General features: G+C 45.3%; 1 protein-coding gene across 2 annotated transcripts in view; it reads left to right on the forward strand.

The window, feature by feature from the left end:
- Positions 1 to 14,678, forward strand: part of MKRN1 (makorin ring finger protein 1) — a 302,715-nt gene that overhangs the window by 190,607 nt on the left and 97,430 nt on the right. For both annotated transcript variants that reach the window (XM_069628815.1, XM_069628816.1), the window contains exons 5-6: positions 1,997 to 2,211; positions 4,270 to 4,380. In XM_069628815.1, coding sequence (XP_069484916.1) covers positions 1,997 to 2,211; positions 4,270 to 4,380 — 326 coding nt within the window. The remainder of the gene's footprint in view (positions 1 to 1,996; positions 2,212 to 4,269; positions 4,381 to 14,678) is intronic.

Below are 14,678 nucleotides of genomic sequence, written 5' to 3' on the forward strand. Positions count from 1 at the left end.
CTGGGGCCGGGACACTAGTCGGCAGTCCCAACACCCTTCTCCAAAAGAGTTCCTCAAACTTACTCCGTTGAACTTTGAGAGCAAAAAATAAAACCTCTGCACCATAAGTCACCATTACTTTTTTTTGGGGAGAAGACTCTCGAACAGGAATTATTTAAAAAAATAGCCAAATTTTGTGTTGTGCACACAGCTACCTTGAGCAGCCAAGGCTTGATCTTTAATTTTCCCCCCTCTAGCCGTCGCATACTATTTTCATTCTGGAAAATTAGAAAGCTCAGGTACGTGAAGGTATCCACCTTCTCTAGAGGAGTTCCCCCTATGGTCCACTTGAAGTGTCCTCCTGCCTTGCCCTGACCCTTATCCAAGGCTAAGATTTTTGATTTTGGAACTTTGATTGTTAACAGGTTCTTTATAACAGAGCACCAAAGCCTTCAATTGCCGCTGTAACCCTACTGGGGTATAATACATAAGGATCAAATTGTCAGTGTACAATAAATCATTTAGCATACTATCATTCAATTTGGGTGGAAAACAATTGGTATTCTTAAAGGCGTCCCCTTAGGTCAGAAAGGAAGAGGAATAGAATTGGGTCCAATAAACAACCTTGTTTCAGTCCTCTTGCTGATTTGATTGGTGCTGTTAAATTTCCTTCTCTGTCCATGTGTAAACACACTGGTGTTCGTGTGTAGTGCAATCAGGATAGCCAACAGGGCAGGAGGACATCCCCATTTTTCCAATTTGGCCCATAGTAAACTCCTCGGGACAGTGTCAAAGGCCATAGAAAAATCTATAAAGGCTGTGTATAGTGGACTGTTTTTTTTTTTTCTTTGCCCCCTTTTTTAACAATTCTAACGAAGCCATTAATCTCAGTTCCCAGTCCCCGACGAAAGCCTGTTTGAAAAATGTATAGTCTTCCCTTATCTTTAGCCCATTTTCTTGGATCTCGTAATATCAGACCTATGAAGATCTTAGCCGGGCAGTCCAAAAAAGGGAGAGGTCTAATTTGAGGGGTTAAGATGTGAGCCCTTTTTGAATATATGCATTACTATTTGCCACGACGATGGTAACTCTTTTCCCCTCGGTATGGTTCTAAACATAATGTCCAGAACCTCTACCCAAGTGTCTGGACTGTTCTTCAGTACACACATTGCCAGACCGTCTGGTCCGGGGGCCATATATTTAGAACTCGAGTAATCGATTGCGTCACATCGTCCTTGTCCCAGTCTAGATCCCAATCTACCTTCTTTAACATGTTCCCATCCCACACTTGCTCTGACTGACCTGTTTGTTTATAAAGCTCAGTAAAATGGGCCTTCCCTTCTACTTCAGGGATTGGATTTAATTGGGCCCCCGTTTGGTGTTTGTCACCATGTATGGCAAAATGTGCATTGAGGAGATGCACTGGAGTTATTTGTTGGATCAGGACATGTATATGAATTTGCTCTAGTTACCTGGCGGCCCTATCGCAGTCTTCCTGTTGCACTAGGTGTATGGGGTTCTAGGACCGTGGAGAGAGCTAGGTGGGCAGGCAGCGTGAGGATGTTGGATACTCATGGGAACTTTTGTGTTCAGAGTGTTTTTTGCAGACCATTGTCAACTAGAACTATAAAAGAACAAATAAGTATTTAGGGATAATTTATCATACAGTCTATTACCTTAACCACCTGATTATCTCTCTGCAACCTGTGAGCCCCTCCCACCCCCATTCCATTACTTCTCTTGTCATATGCAAAGCTATCCTGAGCCCCATCCAAAAAGAGCTGTTAATACTGACTCCCTAGGTCCCTTTTGCTTCTACATGGGTCCTTTAACTTGCAACATATTGCCTCACACCTGAACACTTTTCCAGTTGTATTTTGTCTTTCCTTCTGCTTCCACATTCATGTTTCTGCTCATGCTTCCTAATTTCCACGTTTGGATCCTTTTGCCTCCCTTTTTCTATTCTATTTTAAATTGCTTTCTTGTGTCCCTCCCACGTGGCTGATTACTTCTGCAGTCCTGCATCGAAGCACATGAAAAGGACATGGAGCTCTCTTTTGCTGTACAGCGAAGTAAGGACATGGTCTGCGGAGTTTGCATGGAGGTGGTGTACGAAAAGGCTAACCCCAGCGAGCGACGTTTTGGGATCCTCTCCAACTGCAATCACACATACTGCCTCAAGTGCATCCGCAAGTGGAGAAGTGCCAAGCAGTTTGAGAGCAAGATTATCAAGTGAGTACTTGCCCTGTGTTCTTGCCTTCCTCTGTGCTTAAAATGTCCAGGAAGCATACTTTTCAGGATACTATGAACGATCCGGTAGGATATTTAGAGAAACTAGAGTATCGTTCATAGAGCCGCCTACTAAATGCCAGGGTGTCATTCTGGAACATGGCACATTATATGTGAATGTATTCAGAGGTTGGCCAGGATTTGTGGAGATACTGTCGGCCAACTATGATTTTCGGGTCATGCAAAGGGCAGCATGGAAGAGGGAGTTGAAAGTAACATGTGGGCAAAGACCTTACAAATCTATTGTGGTGGCCTTTCTTGCAGCATAGGGAATTCTAGATTACCAGAAGGGCAATTCCAAGCAGCTCATTGATGCTGTTAATAGTGTGCTTGTTCGAAACTTGCAGCTTGCTGTACTGTCCCAAGAGGTTACGGTGAACCGCCAAGAGAATTCCTATTAGCCTATTTAAGCAGTGTTTCGGAGGAGCCACACCAACATTTGATCCAAAACCATATTCCAGGCATGGGCGTCTTCCTACGAGTCATCTTGGAAAGTGAATCCCAAAACTATATTCAGAGCGATGGTGAGTTGAGATTTTAACAAGCGTGATTTAACAATACTGAATTTGGGAGCAAACTACTGCCATTGTTAATCACCCCAGTACATTTATAAAGCAACCAGTGATGAGTGTTCTGCACTAAGAGCATAGCTGAAAGGCCACCTTCTTAATGGCACACTAGAAGAGATCTCAAGACTTATGACCACGGTTAATTCAGAGAGATCGTACACTAGAAGAATGTCTGGAGCTTGCAAAGCCAAGTGCAGCAACCCATTTTAAGGGGGAGGATGGATGCATTCTGTTCAAACCCATTTCTCATAGCTGGATGACTGAAGAAGCCTTCAGCAATATTGCTGATAAGAACCACATGCCAGAAAAGGGCTGTACATTAAAATACAGCAACCCACACAATGGGGCATGCAGAGATGCTTGACAACTGCACATTATGTCAAAGCACAGACCAGATGCTAGGATAGAGGAACAATGAAAGATCATGGCTGGAAAGCTTTGAATCCGTCTGCACCTCTGGGATCTGGGCATGTGCCATTTTTAAAGGCCATATGCAAAGCTATCCTGGGCCCTATTCAACAAGGGCTGTTAATACTGACTCCTGAGGTCACTTTGCTTCTCCTTGGTTCCAAAGACTGTTATCTTTAGGCATCGTCATCTTTAGGCATTGTTGGATGTAGGTTTAGCACCTGCTACGCCTAGAGTGCCACAACACCTCACTAATACCCAGCAAGACCAACTTAAATGGTATTTGCTTGGGGTCTAGACTGGATTGCATTTCTTTTCTTGTTTCAGCAGAGACTTGCTGGAATTTCAGCCTGCTCATGGTGCAAATCTGCCTTAATCACAACAATGGAACTTTAGTCACAGAGAAGGTCAGACTGAGTTGCGATATTGTTGGCCTTCTACAGCCTTCGCCCCCATAAACCTTTGCCACTTGTTTCTTGCCATTGCAGAATGGCCCGGGTGATGTTGTAAATCCTTACCTGGGATATAATATGGAAGGTAATCCGGTCACCTTTGGTGCCCCATTTCCCCCCACCTAGTTTATTTTTCCCTTTAAATTATGATCTGTGTACTACTGCAGTGCTAAACAAGTGCACGCTAGCATTTTTAGGCAACCGATTCTTAACTGGGCCTTTAGGTACGATTGCTTCAATTAAGTGGATGACCTGCAAATAATTGCACAGTTAAAATCAATGGCCGCATTATTACCATGTTTCTTTTAACCACAAGTCATGGCTGCTTTTTTTGTAAGACTGCACTTTGAACCTAGGCCATATTGCTCATATGATGCAAATCTGCTGTCAATAGACCACCAAGCGACAATGGAAACTCCTACAAGTTCCTTTTCAGCTTGCAGCTTCTTGGGCGTAGTGTTCCCCCAGGACCTGCCGGCCTTGGGGAGAATTAAATTGGAACTGTCCAGGGTTATCTGCTTTGCATTTAAAATGAAAAGGCCCACCAACTACTCAATGATTTTATTTTTCAGGTCTTGTCCCGAATGCCGCATCACTTCCAATTTTGTCATTCCAAGTGAGTATTGGATTGAGGAAAAGGAGGAAAAACAAAAACTCATCCAGAAATACAAGGAAGCCATGAGGTAAGATGCATGCGACTTAAAGAACCTTGATCCCATTAATTTTCAGCAGTGAGCAACCTTAGAACTGGGGAAAAAAAGGACCAAGGCTAGATAGTGTAAATGTGTTGATTCGTATTCAATATCGTCCCGTTTGTCAAGTCCAATAATGTTTGAACATTTTCATTATGTCTCATTAGTAGACCTGCTTCTTGTGCCAATGCATTTCAGACTTGATTTAGTCCTTCATCAGGGCAAAGCTCCATCATTACTACAACAGACCATAACCAATGCATGTTGGATTAATCATTGCCACATGTAAAGACAAAATGGTGTGGATTCACATATAGGAGATCAGAACATGAAGTACTCCTATTTTTGGTATTTGTTGTGTCTCAGAAGTGCAGCAAGACCTTCACCAAGGCGTTTCAATCATGTGCAAATAAGAATGCAAAAGAATCCCCAAAATTGAAGACTGTGACAAATGACCATCATTATTTCAACGAGGATCATGGAAACATAATGTTGAAACTAAAGCATAATCAAATAAATCCTAAGACCTGATGGGCCACAAACAAAGACAACGAACAGCGAAAGGTTTGCAGAGTTGGTTAAGTCTAGTCATTCAATGGTGCTTCTTATTTATGTGCTTCCAATTGTCCCCTATGCTGTGATCAGTGACTGGGATATCTTAGTTGCAAAGAAAAGTTTTCAGGAGGACTGGTTATTAATGAGTGCACGTGTGATATAGCTTTGCTGCCTCTATCCTGGTGTTTCTAGCTGATTGATGTCAATGGTGTAATACTGCATCTCAATAGAAATGTTTTATTTCATTTGTGCTGTGCTGCTATGTAAAGCATGCAAGGTGGTACGCTGTCGCGTTTCAGGTCATCTTGCATGTCAAGCAGTGCCACGATACTAATCTAAACATATGGTGAGCACGGTTAAAACTCAACCTGCCTAAGTTGACCAGTTTCCAGAACGGGATAATGTCGCCTCTCTTGCGAGCTGGAGCAGACTGTAAAGCATAAAATGTCACCAAGCCTGGTGTAAAACCCCCACTCTCACTCACTGATGTTTCGCAAGTCTATGCGTGCATGTAGCTGTTCAGTATGGTTGCAAACAGTGCTGCCTGCTTCTGCTTGCTGCCATTCAATCCCTGAGAACCTCCCGGGCCGTGGCAAGCGTCTCACTCGATGCGCTTCGGACCTCATAGTGAAATTAAAATCCTGCCGTGCGTCTAGGTTTATGGTCTTCAAAGTCGGTGTGCGGAGCATTGTCACGTGATGGGCATCACGTGGGCAATGACCCGCATGCTGCGTCTAGATTCATAAACGTCTACTCCAAGGTAAATGAAAGACATCTTCTGCGTTCATCTGCCAGACCTCCCCAATTTACCCACTCACAATGTGCTTCAGATTAGTGCGAAAGAGCAGAGCCCTAAACCAGTGGGGTGGGTGTCCGTGTGGTATAGGAATTGATACATTAACATCTTTTTAAGTGCGTGTATGGCATGGTGTTGGTGCATGCTTCAGGCTTCCCCAAGATACCGATTTTCCCATTGCTTTGCAACAGTTTAAACGAGCAGAACACCAAAGTCATATGGTAATGGCCCTGATAAGTGCATGTCAAACCCCTCTTCCCATAGGGTGGTCTGATCTCTTTGAGCCAGTATGCACACAGATGAGTTAGAATAAGTTAGAAAAAGGATCAGGTGTGGCAGTGCTTGCTAGTATCTATCCTGGGGGAAGTGTGTTTGAGTACTTATTGGGGCTAAACCATTAGCCAATAAAGTGAGCCCCATTCTTGGGCCTTCAGTGTACTGTTAATGATGTCTTGAATAATGTCCATGTAGGGCTGTAAAGGAAAATGGGTTAGATGCAACAGTATTCGGTGTTGACTGTTATAGAAAACAGTGAAAGTCCCATTCCTCATTCATCCCATTGGGCGTGAGTTTGTCCAGTCAGTCAAGCCAGTAAGCCTTGCGTTGTGCCCTCCTCTTGATAGCTCCCCCGAAATCCTTTGAACTGATCACGCCCAAATGTGAAACTTCATTTGCGCGATGGTGTGGCTTTCTCATGAAAATGTCTGGCTACTGCCGAGGTCATATTTCTGTTCCTTATGCAGGATTTGTTCATTCATCCATATTCTAATTTTCCGTTTTGTTTCGCCAGTATAGTAGATGCTGCATGGGCACTTGATGCCGTATATGGCATTCTCGGTCATACAAGTAGCGTAATGTCTTAATTTAATTGTCTCCTGTCCTGGGATGGTGAGCAAAAGGCCCTTTATTGTTGAAGTTCCTGCAACTCTGGCACAGATATGGTTCTTGTCTTTTGCCTTTCTTGAATTTTGAAGGTTCGCCTTTTGGTGTTCACTAATGGATCTTAGGTTTTCACAGTTCTGGTAAGCGAGCGCGGATGGGTTGGGAAATACTTTTACTGTGCAATCATAATTTGTTGGAGTATTCCAGTGCTTAGCGATGCACCTCTTGATTTGGTGGCTTCGTGTTGAATATTTTGACACGAATACCAACGGTGGAGGTGCACACTGCTTCTTGTTCTGCAACGGTGTATTGGTAGATGCCCTTGTCGCAGAAGTTACTAGGTCTTGGTCGGGATATCCCCTTTCCCTTAGTTTATCGCATAATTTGGAAAGTTCTGTTTCGCATTCTGCTGGATCACTTGCAATCCTTTTGAGTCTTTAACATAGGGTACGTTTTAGGGTATTCTGTGGTTGGAAGCTGTCGGTCGAGTAAATTGTTCGTATCAGTTTCTTTTAAATACAAAGTAGTTGATATTTTGCCGTCCTGAACTATGATTTGTACATCCAGAAAATGAACATTTGGTGTACCTATGGCTGCTGTAAACTGGATCCTTGAATCGATCGCGGTAATGGAAGTTAGAAATTCATGTTTGTGTAGTTAGGGAGCCATGCCAGATTCCAAAAATGTCATTGCGGTTTTCAAGTGTTTATGCCATACTGAGTGCTTCAAGACGTGTGCTTTCAAATTTTTACATGAAACTGTTGGTGTATGCTGGAGCCATGGTGGCTCCCCTGAAGGTTCCAGATGTCTGTAGGTAGAATTTCCTGTTGTACTCCGAGTTGAGTGCAAGTAAAATTAAGAATTGTTATGGACTCCTTTGCCCATTTTCTTGTAACAGTAGCCACTTCACCGCCTCTTGTCCTTGGTCATACTGGATGCTAGTATACAGGCTGCTGACATCGATGGCAAATAGTATATCGATTTGGGTCGGTTGATCTTGTCGAGTGTTAGTAAAAAGTGGGTATTGTCTTTGATGTAGGTAGATATTTTCTGTATTATTGGCTGAAGGAGATCGATTTATGTGCCTAGCTGTTGTAAAGTGCTTCGTGTTGCTGCCACAATGGGCCAGCCTGGTGGTTTCTGCATCCTCTTGTGTATCTTTAGGTGAAGATAAAAGTGGTATTTGTAGATGTTGTGTAGAGGGAAATGCTTTAAGTTTGTATGAGCTGATAATAAAATGTTCTCCTGGTTGATACCAATCTCCACTGTGGGATCATGATCTAAAGCAACAGTCTGTTCATTTTAGTTGTCGATTTTACATTCCATTTTGTAGTCTGCTGTTTCAGGACTACTAATGCGCTGCCCTTTGTCCGCTGGGCGTATGGGAATGGAGTCATCGGAGTATAATGCCCGAATCTGCATTTTCTCCTATGTTGTGGTTGGTATATTTAGGTTTCCTGAAGTGTCGTTTCTTGAGGTCTGCTAGTACCATTTTCTGAAACATTTCGATGGAAGGTAAATTGATTGGAGGAATAAATGTACTTTTTAATTTGAATTCTGTTTATATGTTCTATATTGGTTCATCTTGTGGTGGAAGTTCTGCGAAAAATACTTAATTTGGACATCTGTACTTTGGTGTTAAATTTGCTAATGCCATAGGTAGGTACAAACATTAGGCCGTTCTGTAGAGTTTGTACTTCGCGTTCCATTCATATCCTTTTGGAAAGGTTCACCACTAAGTAAGTTGTGCTCTCTGGATCTCATACTATTGAACATCAAGGAGTCATCTGTCGGTGTTGATCATTTAGAAAATAAATCGGTGAACTAACTTAGCAGCCTCAAGAGTGCAAAAACAGTTTCAGAAATATTCACTGATATCAACAGTTGGTTGGAAGCATACAAAACTGATTTGGAGGCAAGGAAAATGAGGCAATTCAAAAGGGACACATATGACTATCTAAATGAAGGGAGACACATGTTGGCAAAATTCTCTCGTAAAACACCTGTCGTAATTTCTCTGACATGAACCGAAAACATCTACCTACATCAGAGACAGTACCCACTTTTACTAAAATTCAACAAGATCAACCTGACCCAAGACGATCTACTATTTACCATTGATGTCAGCAGCCTGTATATTAGCATCCCGCACGACCAAGGACAAGAGTCGATGGCGTGACTGTTACAGGAAGACTCAATTGCGGCATTGAAGTTCGTAATGATACTAAATTTTAATCTTCACTCCACTCTTACTTTGAGTACAAGCAATTCTGACTACAGACATCTTGGACCTCCATGGGAGGAACCATGGCTCCAACATACGCCAAATGTTTAATGTACACATTTGAAAGAACACATGTCTTGAAGCACCCAGTATGGCATACATACTTGAAAACCTGGGTACGCTACAATGATGACATGGAGTCTGGCATGGCTCCCTAACTACATGACAATGTCTTACTTGCATTAACGCAATAGATTCAAGGATCCAGTTTACAGCAGACATGGGCACAGCAAATGTTCATTTTCTCGATGTACAACTCGTAGTACTGGAAGGCAAAATGTCAACTACTTTGTACGTAAAAGAAACGGATAGGAACAACTTAATCGACCGACTGAGCCTTCATCCACAAAATACCCTAAGAAACTTACCCTATGGTCAAAAGTTAAGAATTAAAAGGAGGAATGAAACTAGCCTATGTTTCACCTCTTTTGGGAAAACGACGATCTTGAAGTGGGAGAATGGGAGAAAAAACTCCCCCCCCCCCCCCCCCCCCCCCCCCTCCAATCTCCTCGCGCCCCTGGCCTAGAGGATCGCGACCCAGACACCCGCCACGAGATGAATTTGTCTATCTACCAGACGACCAAATACCTTGGTACAAGAACATACGGATGTGCCCACCAGCCTGCCCTGCTCAAGCCGACACCTGCGGCATGGATGAACTCGACTAAGCCCTTCAATAATAAGGACCTAAATCGTTAGAGATGCCATGACGACCTAGCCAACTGTCAGAACACCCGTGCAACCATGCACACTGGACACACCCACACCAATCCACACGAAGAACATACTGCTATGACGTAGGTGACGGACACACCCACTGACGCGCATCTTTATTATTTTTCACATAGGTTCTCCGAAATGCAGAAACGCAAGACGCACAAAGCACTCGTTTACATGCTTGCTGACGCTTCTCCCGACCCTTGCATCTTGATGAAAATACAACGAAGACATGATACTGCCTATGAAGCAATGTGACGCCGCAACTTAAGTGCCGTGATTTACACATCCCCACCTATGAACCAGGCCCAAGTAGGCCGCAAGCAAGAGCCTCCATGAACACTGGGCGAGCAAGAGTACAATTGCTGACCCTGCAGAACGAGCCCAGCGAGAACTGACAGCCAAGGGAGCGATGTTGCAACTCGTATGCTACCAGCCGACGCCAAGGTCACACCTGTAAGCAAAGCCAGGCACGCAGAGGCAAATACAACTTTAAATGTGCAGAATTCTGCCTCAGCCACGGTCTCTCCTCACGTGACCAAGCCAAACCTGACAGGGTGCCAGACCCATGAGGGAGAAGGCGCCTGGGTCCCACGTTTGGGACAGAGGCTGCAACAATGAAATGACCCAATGGACACCTACAGCGATGGGAATGGTCTGCTCTCAGGCATATGAGCAAATCCACGCATTGTCTGCACAAACACATAGTTACATATTGTTGCAAATGGCAGGTACACCGCGAGCTGGGAACAACGATGGTCCCAGGCTGGGGGGCTTGCGAGTGGACCAATCAGAACATGGGGCACTCATCACTGACGCCACTAACATTAGCCAATAATTAGGGGTCTTCGTGTAACAATTTTCAAGTATCTAATAGAAGGGACAACCCAAGTATACCACCTGACTGACCCTTAACCACTAACAACGTCCTCTATATGTATGCTATACTAACCCTACCACTCAAGGAACCAATCCAGAGTGGCGATAGGTTTTTTTGCTAACTTTCCCAGGTGACGCAAGTAGCGCGTCATACTGAGGCAAAAAGGGGCCTGCGAGCCCCACGAATTTCGAGAGTCTGGACGGACTCGTACGATCCTAGACCCATCCCTGCCGTTGTTCAATAAACAGCAGAACCACCTTGCTTCTTGTGTGTGTCTCATACTCATTTTTGGGATACGCGGGAGGAGTTGGGGCCTCCCAGCCCGGAGGTCCGCAGAAGGCCCAGCCGACCCCGGGAGAAACTCCCCGACAAGTTGGAGGCACTGCTGAGATCTGGTTACGATCTACCTTTATTTTATTTTTCCGAGTACTCTCGTTGCCAGTAGGCCCGGCGGCGCGGCCCCCCTCTGCCGCTGCCCCCTTTTTTGAGGACTACAGGACCATCGCGGAACTGCGAGAAGACCGGACAGCGCAATCCGGATATTGGCCCTCGGGAGCCGGTTGAGAAGTATCCCGCCCGCGGTTGGCGAGTGTCCAGACTTGGTCCAGACGAGGGGAGGTGGCGAGCCGCTTGGAGGGGTGCACGCAGTCGAGCGGCCCCGCATCAAGAGAACTTGGTGAGTATGTCACACCCAACAAGCAATGTGAAATTGTGAGGGAGGGGGGAGGAATGGAATAAGGGAGGTGGGAGGTGTTACCAACGTGTGCGGCGAAGTTTTGATAAATTAGTGTTGATGGTGAAGTGATTGGTAGCTGGACAAGTGCAAGGAGCAGTCCGCTACGCTACGAAGAAGAGTGGGCGGAGCACGAAAAACATCACGTGCGACCACTCGTAGACACTGATTGGCCTAGGTCGCGACCGTGTGTGTGTGTGTTTTTGTGCGGTTTCCTACGAATTGGCGATTATTGTTCAATGAGTAGATGAGGATCCCTATTGATCGAGCAGCAAAACTCGATAGATAGATGACGTTTTCCTGTAGGCGGTAGCTAACTGGTTGCCTAAAATACGGAAGATAATTGGCTGGTTAAGTCCTCCTGTTGAGGGGCGTATCACACGCGAGGCGACGCAGCGTGCGCAGTCTGATTATATTATTGGTTACCTTGTTCCAGGAGTGACAAGCAGACAGCTGTGGGGTTAACAGGGATAAATAGCAAAACTTATTTCTAGCATTCAGAAGTATGAAAAGAACTTACTGGTAGCTTCGAAAGAGGTTGGTGACGTCACCCGTAGGGCTTTCATAGGATACCTCGACCACACAGCGTTGTTGAAGAGTGGTGGGGAAGCGAATAGTGGTAAGGAGAGAACACGGAGGTCAACGGCAACGATTAAATCGGGGCCAGGTGGAGAGGGGGACGTGACCGCGCACGGAGAACGCCGGCCACGACGAGTGAGGAAGGAGGAGGGGTGAAGAAAAGTGGGACGGCTGTATAAGCACGTCACACAGGGCATGCAGCCGCAGGGGGCTACGTGCGCCTTGGCCGTAGGGGGCCGTAACGGTGTTAGGTGAGAGAAACAAAGACAGAAAAGAATACATAATTGCAAGCGTTATATTTGATTACTTTCTTTTTAGCGGACGATCGCAAGTCCCCAAAACTACGGGGCCAGGTAAAAAATCTGAAATTGTATAGTTTATTATTAGCCAGGTAACCACTACCATATCGAGGGAGGCTAACAACACAGTGCTACCATGTCATACGGGATAGGATCAGGAGGGTGGGGGGGGGGGGGACACCCTCACTACCCCGCTACAGCATATATGTAAAACACTGTCACCCCATAGGAAGAAAATGAATAAATACAGCATAGAATGGACACAGGGGACGGACAACAAATTGATGACACCCTGGCTGCCTAACGGCAGTTTCGACCCATATGTCCAGCACTCACTACTGACCCATCTACATAACCCATACAAGGGGAAGAAGTTGACGCACCATCTGGAGGTGTTGAACTTATGGAGGATGTTCCAGGGGTCCCGACCAGGACCGACCGGAATGTTCACTGGGGAAACAAAGGAGAAGAAGGTTAAGGAGGAAGAAGAGAATGGGGGAAAAAGAGAGTGAACGCATACAGTGTACGGGGAAAGGACAAGAGGGAGGAGAAAAGCCTAGCAACGTAAATGAAACAGAAATAAAAAAGGAGCAGGCCGACGACATGCCCTTAGCGAAAGTAGTGAAAAAGGAGGAAGGGGGGTTATATCCTATAACGGAGCTACGAGAAGTGGTGAGGCAACAATTAAGGGCGGCTGAGGGGTATTCGAACCCAGCATACAGCCCACCACCATATACAGCTACAGGTGGCTACACGGGGGGGGGGGGGCGACAAGTGCGGTAGGGTCAACTTATACGAAGATGCCCGCAAGGGAAGGGAAGACTAGTGAAGAACAAATTGCAGCCATAGGACACGACGAGTGTTATTAAAATTGCGAGGTTCATTAACAGGAGAAGAGAAAGAGGTAGTAAGAAAAATGAACGAGGACAATGCGAGTAAGAGCGAGATAAAAGGGGAAGGGGGGAAAAGGAAGGAAGAGGAGCTGTTAAGAGAAGAGGAGGAGATTTTGGAGGAACGATTGGCGGAGTTAAGGAATGAGCAAAACGCCCTGATCAAACAGCTTGAGAGGGAGGAAAGAGAGAAAAGAAAGAAAGTATGAGTTAGAAAAAAATGAGGGAACGAACTGAAGAACGAAAGAGGGAAGCTGAAAGGGTGAAGGCAGCAGCAGAAAGGGTATCTCGAGCAGCACAGCGCGACAACAAAAGGGAGGAAGAAGAGAAAGAAAAGGAAATGGAAATATGGAAGAGGAAAATACTATCAGAAACCACAAAGAAATACGAGGAGGGGAGGGTGATAGAAAGCATATTAGAACGGGAAAGAGAGAGATGGGAAAGGAGGAGAGAGGAAGAAAGGCTATTAGAAAAGATGAGTAGTGAAGTAATGGAGGAATTAAAAAAGAAAAGAGGAAATAGGTGGAGAAATAGTAGAGAAAAAAGAAGGGGAAAGAGGAGATGGGAGAGGGGAGAGTGGGATAATGAAATATGTATGCAGGGACACAGAAGTAGCAACAACATCAGCACAAAGGGGAGCAATTGGTAAAGAAGAAGTGGGAGGAACGGATTTAATAGATTTAAAAAAAGTGACGATTCGGTGGAAAAAGACAGATTGGGTGTTGTCGCTCCTGGATGATTTTTGCAGCGAAGAAGACGGAATGGGGAGAGAAGAAAGAAACGGGGAAAGGGAAAGCTTAGATAAATTTTACATCACCCGAACCAACAGGGAATCACCATGGGCTTGGAGAAGGAAGGAAGAACTGGGGGGAAGTGAGGAAGAAGAGCAAGGAATGGCAGGATGGCAAAGACGTGCAGCTACACCATCATCATCCCGTCCAACATGTCCACCTACACCCGCCCCTCACGAACACACACCCTACGCTGGCAGGCTTAGAGATCTCCCTGGACGCAGGCAGGAAGAACGAACACACACGCCCACATCAAATAAAGGAAATAATAAACGAAGGGGAAGAGATGAAGGGGAAACGGCTATGAGCGGGGGAAATATGGACATAACAGACGACGTAGACGACACGGAAGAAGAGGAGGGGTATACGGACTCAACACCGCGACACCCGGGGGGGTCAAATAGGACACAACCTAATGCCACTTTTGGAGAGAGGAGGGGTTAGACCACAATACGTCCCTTGGAAGCATGCAGACAAGGAAAATATAAAGTGTAGGCTCCCATCACTAAGTGGAGGAGCGGGGAAATGGATATATGAGATGGAAAAACACACTGCAGGACAGAAACTGGCAGTAGGAGATGTGAAGGGCCTACTAATATCAATATTAGGGGATGCAGCAGATGATATCTGGAAGAGAGCGGGCTTCCCCGGGGTCACAATAACAAACACATCACACGATGGGGCACCATTTGCAAACTGCAGACATGCATTATGGCAAGCACTAAGGGTACAATACCCAGACACCTCAGACATAGGAGCAATTACATCACGCAAGATGCGTGAGAACGAAGATCCTGTTGATTATATCCAGGAAATTCAAGAGAAGTGGCGTATGGAAACTAGAGAGCAGTGGAACAAGACACCGGCAATATTCTATCATATA

The sequence above is a fragment of the Ambystoma mexicanum genome, chromosome 12, assembly GCF_040938575.1.
Source record: "Ambystoma mexicanum isolate Mex_15411 chromosome 12, UKY_AmexF1_1, whole genome shotgun sequence".
In the NCBI taxonomy this organism is placed as follows: domain Eukaryota; kingdom Metazoa; phylum Chordata; class Amphibia; order Caudata; family Ambystomatidae; genus Ambystoma; species Ambystoma mexicanum.